The sequence below is a fragment of the Parus major genome, chromosome 1A (genome assembly GCF_001522545.3).
Source record: "Parus major isolate Abel chromosome 1A, Parus_major1.1, whole genome shotgun sequence".
In the NCBI taxonomy this organism is placed as follows: Eukaryota; Metazoa; Chordata; class Aves; order Passeriformes; family Paridae; genus Parus; species Parus major.
The window spans coordinates 47,381,378-47,399,967 of NC_031773.1; the positions used below are offsets into that span (position 1 = coordinate 47,381,378).

Sequence of the window (18,590 nt, forward strand, 5' to 3'; positions counted from 1 at the left end):
AAGAGCTTACTGGATGTGGTCATTCATTAGTCTGTAGTAGGAGTCCAGTTAATTTTAGCACAGCAAGATAATGTGAAAAACTCTCCTTAATTCACAGAACTGAGTCTCATTATCTCATGTAGCAAGCAGATAATAAATCAGCATTCAACAGAGAACTAACATGCTTTCCAAAGCACCTTAATCATAAAATTAGTTTCTTTCTATAAAAAGAGCAATTGCTACTTGTGGTGGTAAGTCCTCACACTTACCTTCACACACACAGAGCTATCTTACGAAGGAACAAAGACTGATGCGCTCAGAGGCAGAAGTTCAGTTCTCCAGCAGGTAAGGTAGCAAGCCCTTCTACAGGGGCAGAGTTAAGGTCACTTGTTTCCCAGCATGAGAAAAGCAACCCTGTTAATCTTCCTTCGTCTCCTCCTGGGTGCCTAACCCTGAACTTGGCTCTCCCTGGGTCCCTCCCAACTCCTTTGTTTTCAATTCCTCTGCCTCAGTGTGTTGGAGGACCATATGCACTCAGAGCACGAACAACCATAACTTCACTTTATCTGGACTGTTTTGCCTTGGAGCAGAGTTTCAGAAGCTCTGCCAAGAGCAGCTTTAGGAAAACACAACTGGAGAGAGCTGTGTACCTCAGCAGACCCTTTTGACTCCCAGACGTGTCTCTCACTGGGCCTGGACAAAAAGCTGTTTTTGCAAGAAAAACACTCCGGCTTTGCACCACTTTTTCCTTCTCCTAGTTACCAAAGCTGTGATTGTGCAGAAGAGACACAAATGCAGGTGATGAACCTCTCAAGCCTGCCAGCCTGGTCACATACCATATTGAAGCCACAAAATTCTGAGGAGAGAGATATCTTTACCTGTTTCAATGTCATCTATTGAGCCCAATCCATTGGAAGTAGTCTGCAAAGAGGATGTAGGAAAAGGGAGAGGATAAATATTGTGAGAAATAAATCTTTAAATAGACATCCACATTTCACATCTGGGACTCTTTACTATTCGTAAATGCATATGACTCTTTCTTTTTCCTTATGGCCTCTTTCTGTGCTGTAACAATAAAGCAAATGAACTTCAGGAGATTCATTGATCCAAGGAACCTATAAATGTTTACCTTCAGCAGCTGACAAACCCTTTTGCTGCAAAGAAAAACCATGCCTGTACAATATCCAACCTTGTGAGCAGCTCCATACATAGAATTGGGTATTTCATGTGTGGATGGGAACACTGTGTCCCAGGTCCCAGGACACACCAATTGGTCAGCCCACTGCATGGGAGATCTGATTAGCCTGATCTTACACAACGTTCCTTTTCTTAGTTCACATATTTTGCAATCTAACAACCACAAACTTCTACAGCAAATTCAAAACAGGAAAATGTTTCCGCCAAGACAACTGCTGACTTGGAGCTCAAGGCAAGAAATAAATTGAGTCCATATTTTACAGAAACATAAATAGAGGTAAGTACATGTGCCTTTAGCTTAAGCTTAAAAAGGCACTGTAAAGTAAAGCATTTGGCTTGTGATACTGCATCTACTACAGTGAGGTTTGCACTATTTTCAGTTCTTATAAAAGGAAAATATTTTCAAATTAAAAACTAGGCACAACTATTAAAGAAAGCTGACTGGCCTTGCTGGAAAGATGTGAAGCCAAATCACTGAACAGTGAGAGGTAAACTAGTTCTTTCATATTCCATCTTGTACAAAATTACAATGTTTACAGTTTTATTGTTTATTTGCTTTAAGGAGCAATATGAAGTACCAAACAGCCTGTAAAAACAGCAAGTGCTTGTTTGTTGGGATGATTCTTTGCCCAGTGGTAGAACAAGGAAGCCAGCAATTTCTTATATTTTGCCTTAGTATTTGTACACTGCCCTGCCCAGCTGGATCTCCCAGGACAATAGAAACAATACATAAGCTGTGTATGTACCTTGCTCAGTACATCACAGGATTTAATTTTATTTGTTTCTTCAGCAGTTGCACTTTCTGACTGTTACGTAGCATTGTTGTTGGAAAAACTTGAAAACAAAAATTTATTTAAAATGCAAGAGAAAGCAAACATTCATAATAACTAAGAAAAATAACCATCTTTTATGATCTAATTACCAACATAAAATATGATGTCAATAGAAATATTTTCAAATAAATTAATTTCTTGGCCATATCCCTTAAAAGCAGAAAACACTAATTAAAACAGTTAAAACCTAAAAAACAGTTATAAATCTACATGTAAATCAAACTTTAAAGCATTCTAGTAGCACAATCCATATACAGTAACAATCACAGGCTGCAAACTCTACCTGGTTTGATGAATTGATTGACGTGCCATTACTGAGTAGTGAGAATGTTTCCAATTCCTGCTGCAAGGAAGAGCGAGGTCTTAGAGCAGAATTCAGCCCATGAATGCTCATAAACTAGGTAAAGCTGGGTCAAAATATGGTTTCCTTCTAATCACTGCCCAAAAATAAAAGCCACCCCAAAATGTTACCCCACTGTGACACAGGAGTACACGTTTGTCAACACTGAAAAGGGACATTTAATTGCTCTGTATACCTCAGAACCCACAACCCCCCGACCCACAACCAGAAGGCAAAAAACTTCTTTGAGAAACAGATGGGTTTGCTTCTCGTTAAGAAATTACTGCTTTGAGAAGGCATTATTGCACTTGAGTGAAAGCTGGAACTCAATACAAGAGATCACAAAATGTTAACAAAATACCAATCACAGAATTTCAAATAATAAAAAGCATTATGGAATGTTTAATTTTCATATTTCTAACATACAGGTGCTCTAAGCCCATCTCAGCTGAGTAACATGACAGCAGCAGAAAAGGTGGTAAGGCCAACACAGTGAACATCTACAAAAAGTATTTTCTCATAAACTTCCATTTCTTTGAGATGGAATCATTTGTGGAAAGCTGCTACAAGATCAAGGAGTTTTCTTAGGGTAGGCAAATCACACATGAGGCTTGCTGGGGAGAGGATTAACATATTACAGCCAGATTTACCCTAAAAGCTCTCTGCAAACTCGATGCCCACCAATCACTCCACCTCATGCTACAAGGGTGCCCCTCTGCAGATGGAACACGCTGTTTGTTTAACACACCCCCTTGCTTGGGGCCCAGGATGCAAATGCGGACACTACTCTGCCTCCACTACTATCTCGTGTTCTCTGCTCCTGAGAACAAAGTATGTGACCAAGGCAGCTTTATGGGAGAGCAGCTTTATGGCTAGCAGTGGCCTAACGCCCTCTAGCTCTGTCTCAGGGTACACATTTAAACACCTACAGCACTTCCTTGTAGAGAGCCAAGTTATGGATCCAGTCACTGGTGTCAATTAGCTTCTGAGCAGGTGTGTACCCACTGTTCTCCCCAAGCCAAGCTTTTCTCCCACCATAAAGAAGAGTGCACCTAGAAATGGGGCAGGAATCCTTCACAATCCACTGCACTACAGAACCAGCCATGCCTCCAATGCAGGAGAGGATCCCATCCCTCTCATTGCATAACAGGGAGAGGACTGTGATGCAAAACCTGATTTTGGATCAGGCCAAACGTTCCTCTACTGCAAAAAAGACAGTAGGCATCTACTGCATCAGAAGTTTCTCCTGCAGCACCATCTGGGGACTCAGGAAACATCCTGGCAGCAGGCACAGAGCAGCAATGGGGTTAGATACGGATCAAAGCAAAGCGAGTCAAAAGGTCAGGACAAGGAAGATTACCAGCAGCCTGCTAGAGTTTGCAGGGTTGTGTACACATGTCTGTAACTGCAGAGCAGCACCTACCACCTCTGCCAAAGTAAATTTGTACAAGCAAAGGATAGCCCTTAAGACAAAAGAAGTCATACCTGAGGTCTTTTGTATGCTTTTCGAACCCTCAGTCCCAGCTTCTGGGCAAGCTCCTGTCCAAGCTGTGTGACGCTTTCATCCTGTAGACAAAACCATTGACAGGACACTTATAGTTTTGCCTTTGTGGCATACAGAATGAAATAAAGAGGAATACAGGAAATTGGGCTGCACCAAGAAGCCTCAACTTCAGACAGCAGCAGGTAGATAATTTCCAGAACAGTCCCAGGAGAGTCCAGACTTCAGCATTCTTGTCATTCAGTCTTGCCAAGATGCTGCAGTTGCACCAGGAGTTTTGCCCTACACTCAGTCAGTGCTGCAGAAAATCAAAATCAAGTATGTGCTTCAAAGTACCTACTCTGTGAAAACAGGGTTTAGGAATCCTGCTGGCAAGTTGGCTGAAGGAGCTGCCAAGGCTGGCTGCTGATACAGCTTCCACAAGGTCTCCATGCCTGGGAGGAAGCCTGCCTGTCTTCCCTCTCTGCCAGCTGCAGAGTTAATAATCATTTTTGATATGCAGACAGTACCCACTAGCCTGTTTTGCTTGTTTGTTTTTAAAGCTGAAACCAAGTCTCCGTTTTCAACCTACTAGCTAGAAGGCATTTTGACTGTCTCCAGCTCCAGTTAAACTGCCTCAGCTTAGTCAAGCAGATCCTTCAGCTTTCCCCACTTGTGTGGCATTTTACCATCCTCCCTGCCCAGTGTCCATGCCCACTCACACACCACCATGGGCTTTCTGCCCAGACTAACAACCTGCCACAGTCTTCTACAGTTATATATTACCAGCAACTGCTTCTTTCTGCTTTCCTCTCCCTGTTTGCAAAAATATCTGAGCACTTTAACAGTATTTTCAAAGAAAAAAAAATATCTGCCCAACCTGTTGTGCTAGCCCTCCTTAATCTTCCAACATATCCCCCCTCATCTCCAACCCTGAAGCTTGCCCTCTTTCTCTCTATTTTCCATGCTGGTCTTTCCAATCTTCTTCTCCCTGCAAGTTGAGTCCTTTCCCTTTCAGCAGCTGAGAAGCCTCTGGTTCTTCAAGCCCACCATATCAGTAACTTTTCCCTTCAATCTGGAGTGCCATTTCTTGGTTGTACTCACTCCCCCAACACCCTCAACATTAGTCTTGGCACCATCTTCACTGAACTCAGTGAATCCAAAATCTAGCTTGTCCATTTCTTCTTCTAAAACACCCATGCCATACCAAACACAAGCATACCACAGAGAAGTATTAACTTCACTGTACTGAGAACTTCTGCAAACGTGCAGCACTGAGCATCTGCACCCAGAAATAAGGTAACCCTGATAGACAGTGAGCCAAATGAGTAGCAGATCCTTTATCACCATAAGTTTTAAGACAGGCTCTGTTTTGACCACAACAAAACTCTCAGCAATTACAGCAATGCAGAAATGGAAGTACCCATGTGCTCCAGAGGGTAACGGAAACAAGAAGGAAATGATGGATAGCATGACTTGCCTTTGATGCAGAGAAGGCTTATGATTTCTGTTAAGTACATGGTAAGACAATGGGTTATGTTAATTTACAAGACTGAATTGTTTAGAATAGCCAACACAGACCACTGAATGTGGAGTATTTTAGGCTGAACTTTCCTGGCACAGAGAAGTTTGATAAAGTAATGATAATAAAGGGAGCTATGTAAATGCAACTATGTAGTTAAAATATAAATTAAATTAAGTGGCTAAACTGCAGTGTAAAATATAGCCACATATAGCTTTACAAGAACACCTACATTAGACACTTCTGTTAATCAAAGGGTTTCTTTATAAAACAATCCCTTGGCACTCCCCAAGTATGATATCCTTAATATGTTTTGGTCACCCTGTTCTGCCAAGTCAAAAAAGCTAGAATTTACAAGCTATGCAAAAGGAATAACTAATTGCTAATAAGGCTTTCAAACATTGCTTCTGTAACACTAATAACAAAGGAAACTTAACTTCCCCTGCTAAGGTGGATGCATTTTTCTTGTGGTAACATTATTGTGATGGATCAGAACCAAGATCAGCACAGTGCTCACTTGAATCCATGTAATCACAGTTTGCTTTCCTGATCAATATCTGGCCTAAGAGGATGCTCAAAAGCTCTATCAGGAAAATATTTAGTTCCTAGTATATGCAGATAGTCCTCTCTGCATGCAAAAATTTACACATCCCTGAACACAAAAATAACTATGCCATGTGATGTCAAGGACACCTTTGAGTGTTCCTCAAAAAATCACTTGGCCTTAGCAATCAGTAAGTGAAACGTGAGACACTTGTACACAACACAGGAAAACCATAGGTGTTTTCCTTTCAGTTCCAGCTCCCATTTATCCCATGCTCCTAGTCACTTCCATTGGAGATACAAAAGCAGTCATTTAAAATATTCTCATGGCTTTAGTTCTCCTCTTGTTAGAGCAGGGGTTTGCTATTCACAAACAGACCATGAACCTGCTGTGACTAACTGGTGTCTCTGACTGGCACTATCTGCAAGAGGTGACTTGGCCTGAAGCAACATGTGAGGACAAACATCTGGACATCATGTCAGAGAGACAGAACTTCTGGGCATAAGGATCTTCTTGGGCACAGACAGTATTTCTCATCCACTATCACCTGGCTTCACACTAAGCATGTTGAGGAGAGGAAGGTTGTGAGCCACAAAAACCAAGATGACTTGTATGTCCAAAACTTACATGTGGGAGGGACAGCAAGCATCGGCTGTTGCACTCATATGCTTCTTTGTGTCTTCCAAGTTCATTTAAGGAACGGGCTTTCCGGAATAGCGCTCGGATGTTCTCCTTGTCAAGACTTAAAGCCTTCTCACTGTCTTCCAGTGCCTTCTCATACAACCCCTGCATGGAACAGACCACATGGAGTCAGCTGAGGCACAGCAGACTAACCTGTCCTTCTCTGTGAATGCAAATGTTCTACCTCTCAGCAGAAAACAGGAATATAAGTGGCAAGTGGAAGTACATATGTTACCTCATGCCCAGACCAGCGTGAAAACACACCTACGCAAACAGAACATTTTGTTAAATCTTGCAAAACTCAAATCATTTCAAAGTCAAGGAATGACAGAACTAAGGCTGCTTGAGCAACCTTATCTTGTCTCCCCTTCTACCCCTTCTACCCTCAGCATGTTACACTTGAAAGTCTTTAATTATGTGACTGCTTGCTAATTTTCAGGGGACTCAGTGTCCTTACAAACAGGATGGGCCTGCTCTAGGGTTGTGCCATAAAGAAAAGCTGTTACGTGCCCTAATAAAATGGAAGCATGCAGCCTTTTAGAGCCTGGGTATTTCAGGATCCTTTTCCATATGTATGCTGCAAGTTCCTTCAAGACCCAAAGCCTTCCTACCGTTTTCCAGTGACTCAAAGGAGGAGGCAAGAGCCTCCAGAGCAATAAACTTAATTCCAGAAAAATATTTGCTCAATAATGGAAGACACTGGGTGGTACTAACTCCTCACCACTGAATACCAGAACTGCATTGTCAGTACCTCAGGCCTGGCCCCCTCTCCTCACATCCTTCCTCTGGTCTTGCAAGACACAGTGTAATGATGAGGAGATTGCAGACTCTTCTGTGTGGTGTTGTCTCCTCCAGTGTTTGAGCAGGGAGTGGGCAAAACCAGCTGAAACGCTTCTTGACATCTTTTCCAACTGCACAGCATTGCAACCCTGGCTCCTGGGGATGACTTGGGAAAGCACTCACCATGGCAAAGTAGCAGGCAGCTCGGTTGACGTGGAGCTTGCAGAGGAGTTCCTTTGGGATGGTCACCTCGTCGGAGGCTGCGTAATCCGCCACGTTCAGACCTTCTACGTACTGCACCAGGGAAAGCTTGAAATCCTTCTCTCGGAACAAATCATTGCCCTCTGCAAACAAGTTTCTCACCAGCTTCTGCAAAAAGGCCTGGGCAGCAGGGAGAGAAAAAATACACTCAAGTGGATATTCAGAGACAGGAGAGACTTGCCAATTTCCCATTCCTTTCCATATCTTTTAGCAAACTGCTTGCCCACAAAGATACTTCTGCATCCCTACTCTCCTGTATAACATCAGTTTTTTTGGTAGAGGAGAATAATGCAGTCAAATCCCCATTCTTCTTGAACACTCAAGTGTCTTCTCCTTTCCCTGAAAGTTGTCATCGTCAGAACCTTAAAACTTTAAGTCACAGTCAAATTGTGACAGACCCTCCCACATTCTTTACTTTTGGCATGTAAACTCGTGGCTGTGGAACAGAACAAATCTTGCTAACCAGAGGGCTCCCAGCTTCAACAAACAAAATCTTCATTACCTCATAATCTTCTTGGCTTAGGGGTAATGTGGACCTGAAGAAAAAGAAGAGAAAATACTCATGAAACAGGCATCCATGAAAACAAGGGCTTTTGTCTGATGAAGAGATAATTTTTCTGGTTCTGTGTTGGTGATCTCAATAAGTTACTGAACATTTTATCACTGCAAAAGCAGCTGAGGCAAAGAGAACAGTTAGGGAGTATTATGCTCAGTGACAGTCACAGTGGTGTGAAGTGATGGTCACAGCTAAGAGGGACTTGAGACTAGAAGAGTCTTATTCTCATTTATTTTCTGCACATACTTGATCCTCTGTAATGTGCCTTCCAACAGTCACCTAAAAGACCCAGCTTTAATAAAGTCCCATGAGAGACTGTCATGAAGAATACAAGTGTATTTTATGTGCATCTGGCTCTAATGAGAGGCACCAGAGGCACCAGAGTGGCACTCCAAGACCTCCCAAAATCCTTTTGAGACCAGAGACATAGAGAGATCAATGCAATCACTTTTCTCTGCTTTAACTTAGCCACATGCCTTTAGGCCTACCCTACAAAAGGAAGGGAGGAAACAATGCAGGTTCAGGAGACCATTTAACTCCAATCTTCTCAGCCAAGCCTGAGCCACAAATTCTGGCAGTGCTTGTGAGGATAACACCTACCCCACAACAGCACTGAGATTTAAGAGAAAGGTTCTGTTCTTCAGATTGGACCATCTAATTCATCCAGGCTTGGTCCACATATATTTATTTATTCTCTTCAAGGACAAATCAATAAGCTCTGGAGGAATCCTTAGCATCTTTCATAGCTTTTCTCACCTACAGTGCATACATGATCTTACTGGTTACTGAAAAAACGTTTTTTAGATTTCATCTAATCACTCCTAAAAACTAACTGCAGGAAATGTCATGGCTTTGTAAGAAACATTCATGCTGCTTACAAACTTGGACCCCCTCTTTTGCATCAAAACAAACCAACACATGTCACGTTCCTGTTTTGGAGTGCAAGATATGCCCTAGATGCATGAATTGCACCTCATATTTCTTAATTATTTTCTTCCCCAGAATTTTGTGCATTTTTATAAGTGTTACCAATATAAATCTCAAAATTATCTCTCCAAAACTGGGTTATCAGCCCTATTTAGTCTCAGACTGGGATGAAAATTTCATGGCCAAATTACAGGATACAAATATGTAACATGGAAGATCTAGGGGGTTTCCTACTGTAGAGGCACAGATTTCAGGCATAATAATTGCAGGATTCAAAGCAGACCTTAAAAAAACCCCAAACCAATCTGTTTACAATCTTACTGCTTCCTTACTCACCATGGAACCTGGACCTGAGTTTGAGGCTTCTGCTAACTCAAACATTGGAGGGAGAAATGCTACGGCATCTTATAAGGAAGTACTAGGATTTGTAACTACTAAATAAGCAACCACTTCAAGCTCTACAAGGCCACATGATATTCATAAAAGAGCGATCTGAGACATCCACCAGGTTGGCAGCTATAAAAGAATCCAGGTCATTTACTTGCCCTATAGGCACCATATGGGGTGCCTAACAAGTCATGTACCTTGTTTCCCCACCTACAGAACTGAAACACCATCTCTCTTCCTAACAAAGGTGGGATAACCTTGTTGAAAGAGCACTTTTGAGATCTTCATACTGAAGATGATGTAGAAGGTCCAAGTACTATTAGTGTTATGCTGACTGTAAAGATCATCCTGGAATTGCAGGGAAGGGCAAAACCAAAGGATATTAAAATGACAGAATTTCAAATGTAGGGAGCTAACAGGACAAGAAACATCCTGAAAAATCACAGTTAAAATCCTCAAGACAGTTTCCCATGCAGCAAACCCAAAGCAGTGAATAGGAAAAACTCAGTTCCTGCAATCCTCGACAGGAAGACAACTGCCTCCAAATCCATAGGGAGCACTGAGGTTGTCCACTTACTGAATGAACTGAAGTCCTTTCTCTATCTCTTGTTTTCTCTTCTGCCTCTCCATTATAGTTGCTGTGGAGAAAGAAGAAAAAGAAACAACACAAAGTGAGTCATTTTAGGTCTTGCTGCCAATTAAACAGCACAGTATTTTGTTTGTGCCTGAATTTACTACTAACAAAATGTTCCAGACCAGATGCCCTGAACGGCAAAGCCCATGATTTATCCACACTGCAGATACAGCACGACCAGCAGCTCACTACCAAGTATCTGCTTTTTCTCACATGCCACTGACAGGATACATGGGCAAAGAGGAATTACTTCAATTTGAGCTCTCTGCTTAGGCTGCCAGTAAATAAAGCAGTGGAAACCAACTGTTATCAGGACTGCCTTCTAGGAAAGGGAAGAAACCCAGCACCAACTTTGCCTGCACTGGCAGTCATTTCAGGAATTTGTGCCGAGACCCTCCCATGATAAGCAATTCTGACCACTATTTATCTGGGACAGATGTAAACTGGTTTACTGCACAGCTTATGAAACATACCTTATCTACATAAGGTTTATGGAGGTACAGCACAAAGGGAGATGCAAAGGAAGAAGGAATTGCTTGCTGTGGTCCACATAAAAGGACAGCAGTGAATCCATGCAATGGGGTTTTCATGCTGAAATCAGCAGGCAAGAGCAGCACAGACTGGGAAACATTTCTTTGGAGAGGGAACAGAGCCCTATTGTGCAGTGTTTTAAACTGGGAAGGGCAGCACCTTAGGAAGGCTCAAGAGTTATCTGCACTTCATCCTCTGCAGTTTGGAAGCAAATTTTGGAATGGCTCCCCAGTGACCATTCCCCAAGGTACAAGGATCTGTCACACAAGAAAAAATAAGGATGGCACTTTGTGGTAAAACTGAGTTGCTGGTGACAGCAAAGTTCACATCAACCAGCTGTGACCACAAATAGTGCTCAGTATTTGAGGAATAGAAACTTGGGGACAAAGTCAGCAACTACAGAAACACTGAAATGAGATGAAGAGCCTGTACCTTCCCTTCCCAAACCTTCAGGATTGCCTCTGAAAAGATCCTAAAGTAATTTCCCCACCTCTACACTACAACAACTTGGAGAGCATTATCATCCAGCTCCCTTTTACATTAAGACCATCCCTATCATTCTAAGATATCTTGCAGTATCAATAACACACTCAGTCTGAACAGGGTGAAGGGGCCTTTACACTACATAAAAATCAATCCTGACAACTCAGCAAGCCCTTATTGATTGTGCTCTGTGCCATGCAAAAGGTAGAACTGATACCTGCCCCTTACCAAGAGGAAGAGTTGGGGGAAGGGGAAAAGACTGGAGTGAGGGAAAGGGGCAGCAAAAGGAAGCAAGAGCTTGAAAGAGACACTGTGGCATTTCTAAGTCATCAGACAGTAAATTTGGGAGCAATCTGGTTCAAGCAGCAGGTAGGAGATTTTAAACAGCTGAACTTGGAACAGGATGGACAGTGCAGCAAGACAGGGAAAGTCAACAGACAAGGTGAGGGATGATCAGCATCTCTACAAAGGCTTTTAACAGAAGTGATGGAGAAGAGCTGATATACTTCAGTACAGCACCATCAGAAGGCCTGCATTGATTCATAAATATCCTGGATAATGAGCAATCAGGAGAAAAGAAGGAAATTTAACAAGGAGATTGTGAGGTTAATATGATCACTAGCGATACAGGCAGATGAATCATGATTTTTGAAGAGTTAAGATTTTAGCTAAGAGTTAGAAGCAATTTGATGATGAAGATGTAAGTCAGATAAGCAAATGGTAATTAATGACTATTAGATGCTTAAGCCAGAGCTAATTGTTATACTGCTTGCTGTTATGAACTTGTTTATATAAAAAAGTGTAATAAGTGAACCGTTGTAAGAACAGATTGAACGCAGTGAGAACAATGACCAGCACCTGGACTCTGTACCAATCAATCACGAAGCAAGGGGCTTTGGATCATGCCAGAAGGTCACAAAGACCTGATGAAGACTTTCCTGACTTCATCCTTTGAGACCACTGACAAAATTTGAGACCACTGACCCAATTCAAGAGAAGAATTGTGCACACGTGAAGGACTAATAGCCTCATTTTAATACTGAATGGGGATGGGAGGTGCTGGAGTTATGCATACGTATTTTATATAAAATCTTGGGAAATAAATAAAAGGAAAAGAACCTTGTTTGGGGCAGTCATGCCTTTTGGAGACAATTCCCATGTCCTCCACTGGCAAATAAACATACCACTTTCTAACTTTAATTAGTTAGAGGGTCTTTGTCCATGATCATATATTGATTTTTAATGATTCACAGACAGGCTTGAGAGGCAGACAAGGAGAGAGTGGTAATTCATTTAATTTTTCTCCTTGTGTGAAATTCTGTAAAGACAGAGGAAGAAAGAAAGAACAGAGACGTGGAAGAAGAGCACTAGGAACCATTTCCACAAAGGCAGCAGTGGAAGAAATGAAAGAGGACAGAGCCACCCCAGAGCACTGTAGGAAACTGTGAGGGCCATCAGAGACAAGAGTGAGGAAAGAGTCTCCACAGGAAATGACAAGAGACAAACTGTGGGAGAGAAGAGGAGGCAAAAGAGCCATGTAGACCCTCCCAAAGGCTCATGGGGAGAGCAGAGAGAGGAAGGAAAAATTTCTAGCTGTCTGGTCCCTGAATACACTAAAAGGCTTGAAGTACTCCAAACAGCCTCACCTTGGACCCCACCTATGCCCCTCTGTCCAAGGTCTAGGAGCTCCATTTCAGCAGAGGTCCAGGTCCTGCCTTGTCTGAGCAATGCCTTAGGTGAATTTGTCCTCAGTTCTATCTCTGGGACAAAGCTTAGACCTCCACTGCAGGCAGCTTGTCTGCAGTCCTGTCTCTGGCACCATCTCCTACTGCTGGACTTTCTGGTTGGACCTGGACCAGATTCAGCACCTCATCTTCTTTGGGACTGTTGATGGACCACTGCTATTGGTATCTAGTTCAGCCTACACTGTTCAGGTGTGGTGGGACCATACCCTATGAGTGAGGGCATTGCTGGTGACTGCAATCACCTTCAGCTACTTGCTTGTCCTGCCTGGAGGTGCAGCCCTGCTCTTGCTGCTCCCTGAGCCATGCTGGAAGGAACCAAAATCAGGGAAGTGAAGCAGCAGCCCACAGATCTGATGAAAAGAGAGATTATTGGCGACTGTGGGGACGGCAGTTGAACACTGGCTGGTCATCACCAAGTCAATGGCTGCATTCCAAAAATGCTGTGGTGCACCTTTACAATTGTGTATATCCACAAAACAGATCACCACCTTGAAAACCTTCCAATACACATGGCCTACTTCTGTTTCTGAGCTCAACCTTCAAAACACTCCACAAGGAGTGAAGGAGAGATCAGCACCTATTCTCACAGCTACCCTGATCCCGCTGCTAAAACATCTACACAGCAGGATGTGAGTCTGTGTTACAGAGAGAGCTGATTACTGTTGCTTGCCCAGAGAAAAGGGCATTCAAACATCACTGACCCAAACCTGGAGTGCAGCCAAGGACTACTGGGAATGGCTACAGAATGTCTCCTTTCTAGAGTTACCCAATTCTTCTTGCATCCCGAAGCTCCCCTTCTGGTTTTTTCTCTCCTCATCACTATTGCCACTGTATCCAGCATGAATATCCCCACCCTTGCTTCATGTGGATGGCTGACCAGCCTATTGCAGTTCTTTTAAGTCCCACAACACACAGCTACAGTTTGATCCTTGCTACAAAACCCTCGTAAAAGGCAACCTTCTGTGCCTTGCATGCTCTTAACGCTCTGCAGTTCTACCCTCATCTTCCAGAGTGAATGTTCTTCAACCCAAAACCCTCCATTGCCTTCTCTAGATATAAACCACCAGCATGATCTCCCCTCTAGACTGTTGTTCCCTGGTACTGTTCCTCCTTGCAAGTGAGTGACCAGCATTTTCTGCTAAAGGTCTGTCACACCTCCAGGCTCATGTCATGACTTTGCACATAAGACTCATCCTCTCATGGGCAACACCTTCAAAGCACACACCATATGCTGCTGCTCAACAACTTCTTGCACATCTCTCAGGAGCAACTACCTTCCTTTTTCCTTCGATGTGACTCCACAGCATCAATCTCCTTCATGCGTGGCAGACCCCTCATCTGTCCTGCCTGCCCCAACCACTGCAGGAGGCTGCCAATCACACTCCTTTTTGCTCCTCACACCTCCTCCTCCACCACCTCACCGGTAAATTCAGTCACTTCTGTCTCCCCTCATGGTTCCAGCCTCTTCACAGTGTTTCATTTAACATTCAGACCAAACCATGCACTTGTTACACCAGCAAACCCAACACACTGTGAGCCACCCACATGAGCAACACTTCAGTTCTGCCACACACTATACCACAGCTACTGCATAATTAATTTAAGTGGAAAGCTTGTTTAGCTTTTGTTTTCTTGGTCTTTCAAATATTTTTTGAAACACAGTAGAAAACATTTTATGAAGCACTGTGTCTAAGTGTTCCTTTTCTCCCCCCCACCAAACCTCTCTGTCCAGACATGTCCACTCAAATCACCAGCAACATTCAAATACTGAGTATTTATATCTCCACTACAAAGCTCTTATCCTTTCAGTCCAGGGACATTTATCCTCTCTGGTTCAGCATCAAGAGAAAACTTTATTCAAACTTGGTCAATAAATTACAAACCATTTCCCAGACAGGAATAAAATGCTACAGACAGGCATCAGAAGGAAGCATGAGCCAGTGAACTGCCTTCAAAAGGAAATAAGAGCCAGTGAACTGGGTGACTGAACTTCAAACTGGGTCGATATCCTCTAGATGGGTAGATGGTAGAAACACGAGATGAACGGAAAGACTTTGATTTATCTTACCAAGGACATGGCTGTTACTCATAACCCTGCTAGAGCTGAATTTGGGCTAAGTTTTTCATACTGTGTTTCAGAGATGGCAATGAGTTGACATTTGACTGACTTCCAGGCATTGACTGTAACATTTCAGCTAGAAATAAGTACACTCAGATACAAGTGTCATGTTGTAGAGCTGAGACTGGAGCTCCCCCGGAAAAAGGCTCCAGGAAACACTGGTCTGAAACATGGGAGTCTTTCACTCCCTGCAGTTTGGCCACCTTAGTGGTACAGCGGAACAGCTAACTGGGCACACATCAGTGAAGGACAAACTGCAGAGCCCACTACAAACTTGCGCTCTTGCTCACTCCTGCAGCTGCTCTCTGCCATGCCCCACTCCCTGGGTTTCACTGCTTCTCACAGCCAACCGCTTTTGAATTCCCCACCACTCTGTTGTGCCCACCAGGGCTGACTCCTCTGTCCCTCCACGCAGCGGCTGCCCCAAGGTACTTTCATGGCCACCGTCTCATATCCCAGCACCCCATTAGTGCCACTCCTGCTCTGCAGCATCACTGGGGTCACTGGGGTGCCACCAGCTGCACCCAGCAATATTCACTGCACCCACTGAATGCAGAGCAAGGTAGCAACAACCAGCTCACCCCCCAGTGAAAATAAAGGCAGTGACTCTAAGTTTCCCTGAGAGGGGGATGGTGGTGGGGGCTAAAAGTCTCAATTGACCACAACAGCCCCCATTACCTCATTTTCCATTCCCTCCAGCCTTGTGCTCCACACATAATACCTTCATATATCACAGGTCACTCTTCCTCCTGCCCCCACTGCAGTGCAGCCAGGGAGCAAGGACAGAGTTGTGGGGTGATGCTGCCTATCTTGCCTACGCCACTTGCTCTTGGTTTCCTGCCCACCCAGCTCGCACTCCCGTGCTTCATTTGAAAAACTAAATCCCAGGTCCGGTTTCCACGCGGATAGCGCGGGAACCCTCGCTCGCCTCCTCCCCCCACTGCCAGCACTAGGCCGCCGATCCCCGGCCTTGCGTAGAAGCCACTGCCGGGAGAGGCGCCACCTCGGCGGCTGGAGCGGAGAGGGGCCGGCGGCGCCTCCTGCACCCCCGCGGCTCTGCCGAACGCCGGCACCCCGGCACTCCCAACACCGCGGTCCTGCTGGGAAGGGTCTCCCGCGGCAGGAGACATCCAGGCTTCCCCGGGAAAAGGAAAACAAACCAAAACATGCTCTTCCTCCTTCCCAACCCCCCCATCACTGAAATAAAAATCACGCATCTCCAAGAGTCTGGGAGACGGCTTTAAGAGGAAAAAAAAATTTTAAAAAAACCCCCAACACATAATGTCTCCTGCCACCCGGAAACTGTCTAAAATATTAAAGAATTAAAACAAAAACAAACAAACGAAACCCAAACAAAACCAAAACACAGTCTTATTTGATAAACTTTAGAAGATCCTACGGAAGATCCATGCAATTCCAAAGGGCTTTTCTGCCGTTTAATGGGGTTTGTACCAAACAAGAGGGGGAAACTGCAGTCTAAATACAGACCAGCACACACATCCCGAACCTACAAAACACAGGCACAAACGCGATTAATACTAAGTTTTCCATGTAGGGTTTTTTCCCCTAGCTATGCAATTTTAGACTACTACCACATTTTTCCAGGGGGTGGGATTAGGATCTTTGACAATATTTCTTTTTTTTTTTTTTTTTTGCAAACCCCACATTTTTGGCGGAAGAGGGTTTAGCTTCAAAATCAAATTTCCAATTACACAACCTTTCATCTATGCAGTTACTATCTGAAACCTTTACTTTCTAATGAAGCAACATCCAGAATTTCTTGTTTCTCAAGTCCACCCCTTTCTACATACACAAACACACACAGAATTGATTTAAGACAAAAAATAATCCCCCCAAAATAATAATAAAGAACTCACCTCTCCTCGGGTTTTCCCCCCCACACTACGTATAAACTTTCCTTGATAAATGGTATTGTATTACTAGAGATATTATTAATGTATTATTACTAGAAGTAATAATAATAGTAAGTGCTATTTAATTATAGAAGGCAGCATTCTGCTTCTGGATCGGCTGCCCCTGCAGCTCCCTCCATGTGCCTCCTGATCTCTTTACTTTCATTTCCAGGTCTCGCTCTCTCTCGCTCGCTCCCAGCTGCACCAGCAAGAGAAAATGCCTCCCTGCATATCCTCTGGGCCCTAGAGGCTACCGCTTTCCATTACAAAAGCTCACAAATCTTTCCCTTGTGGCTGGTTTTGAGATTCTTTAAGGTGAATTAGGCTTTAAAAAAAAAAAAATCTAAAAAATAAAGCGCTTCAGCAGTCGACTCTCCGTTCTAATTTTAATGCAACATTTTTTTCTTCCTGGTTGTCTTTGCTGATATAAAAAAAATAAACCCCAAGAGAAAGCAAAGCTGCCTCTGCAGAGGGTTTGCATGCAACGAACGCGGCGAGGAGCTGAATTGTGAGACCCCCCCCTGGGATTATCACATACGTGAAGCAGTGACCCTTGTGCCCACCCATTTCTGTTCGCTGGACGGGGGCCAGAGCCATCGCTGCTGGCAGAGCAATTATCTGCTCCAGCCAGACCTTACTCACTCCACCCTGCACTGCTGAGGGGGTTCCCTGTAAATAAGATGGTCTGAAAACGTAAATCTTTGGGTGGAAAGGAATATGCAGTAAAAAAAAAAAAAAAAAAAAAAAAAACACCAAAAATTACCAAACAAACCCCCAAAACCCCCAAACAACCCCCCCCAAACTAAACACAAAAATAAAACAAAACGAACAATATATATCTATATCTCAATTAATATTATATTTTATACAACTGGGTATTATACAATCTACATATATATATATACATGCACATCTATATGTTATATATATATATGTAGGTGCATATATGCAGCATGTGTGTATATATATAAAACCATATTAATATTAAATTTTATATGATCTGGTATTATACAATCTACATGTATATTATATGTATGTAGATGCATATATATTTTTATATTTATGTATACAGATGTGAATTTAGACACTTTGGAATCAGATTTTTGGCTCGTTTTCATCCCAAATCCCTCAATATTTCCAGAAAGTGGATTGCATCTCCATAGCAGTCCATACTGGCAGAGCCCCAGGAAGAGAGCTGCTGGTGGGAAAGGGTGGCTGAGTGGGACATGTTCTACCATGGGCAGTGGCTGTGAAGATCCAGAGACACAGACCATCTTAGGTGGGGGTCACCCATCCCCACCCAGCTGCACTATCACCAACTTCAAATAACCCTCTGGAATGAGTTTTGTGCTGGTAGAAGAATTTCCCTCTCCCTAAAGGATTCTGTCTACCATTAGATTAATAATTGCCAGACTGACACTGGCTTAAATTATCAGCTTTTTCCCAATGTAATCAGTGACATGTTTACTCCTGAGTGTTTCACTTCTCCGTTTACAGTGACCCACAAGAATGTCACGTTGTGCTTTGCAGCTCTGTACTCTGCCAAGATTCAAAGGCAGATAGAAGGTAATATCTGAAGTGTACTAAACTTGTCTGATATTTAAAACACATTGATCAGAGAAGGAAAGACTTTATTATAGTGTGTAGGATTTGCTTCTGACAGCATTGTAAACACAAT

The 18,590-nt window shown here is 43.3% G+C and overlaps 1 protein-coding gene across 11 annotated transcripts in view; it reads right to left on the reverse strand.

Annotated features, from left to right (window-relative positions):
* ZC3H7B (zinc finger CCCH-type containing 7B) overlaps nt 1-17,435 on the reverse strand; it is a 49,653-nt gene extending 32,218 nt beyond the window's left edge. For 2 of the 11 annotated variants that reach the window (XM_015628122.3, XM_015628118.3), the window contains exons 1-7: nt 10,065-10,125; nt 8,120-8,153; nt 7,540-7,737; nt 6,523-6,681; nt 3,835-3,915; nt 2,293-2,352; nt 858-900 (exon numbers count right to left, since the gene is read on the reverse strand). In XM_015628122.3, coding sequence (XP_015483608.1) covers nt 858-900; nt 2,293-2,352; nt 3,835-3,915; nt 6,523-6,681; nt 7,540-7,737; nt 8,120-8,153; nt 10,065-10,117 — 628 coding nt within the window. In that variant the 5' untranslated portion in view covers nt 10,118-10,125. Of the gene's footprint in view, nt 1-857; nt 901-2,292; nt 2,353-3,834; nt 3,916-6,522; nt 6,682-7,539; nt 7,738-8,119; nt 8,154-10,064; nt 10,126-10,229; nt 10,373-10,594; nt 10,997-12,781; nt 13,516-16,876 lie in introns of those variants that run through there. The other 9 variants (XM_015628124.3, XM_015628119.3, XM_015628116.3 and 6 more) reach the window with 9 other exon arrangements.
* Nucleotides 17,436-18,590: the final 1,155 nt, after the last annotated feature.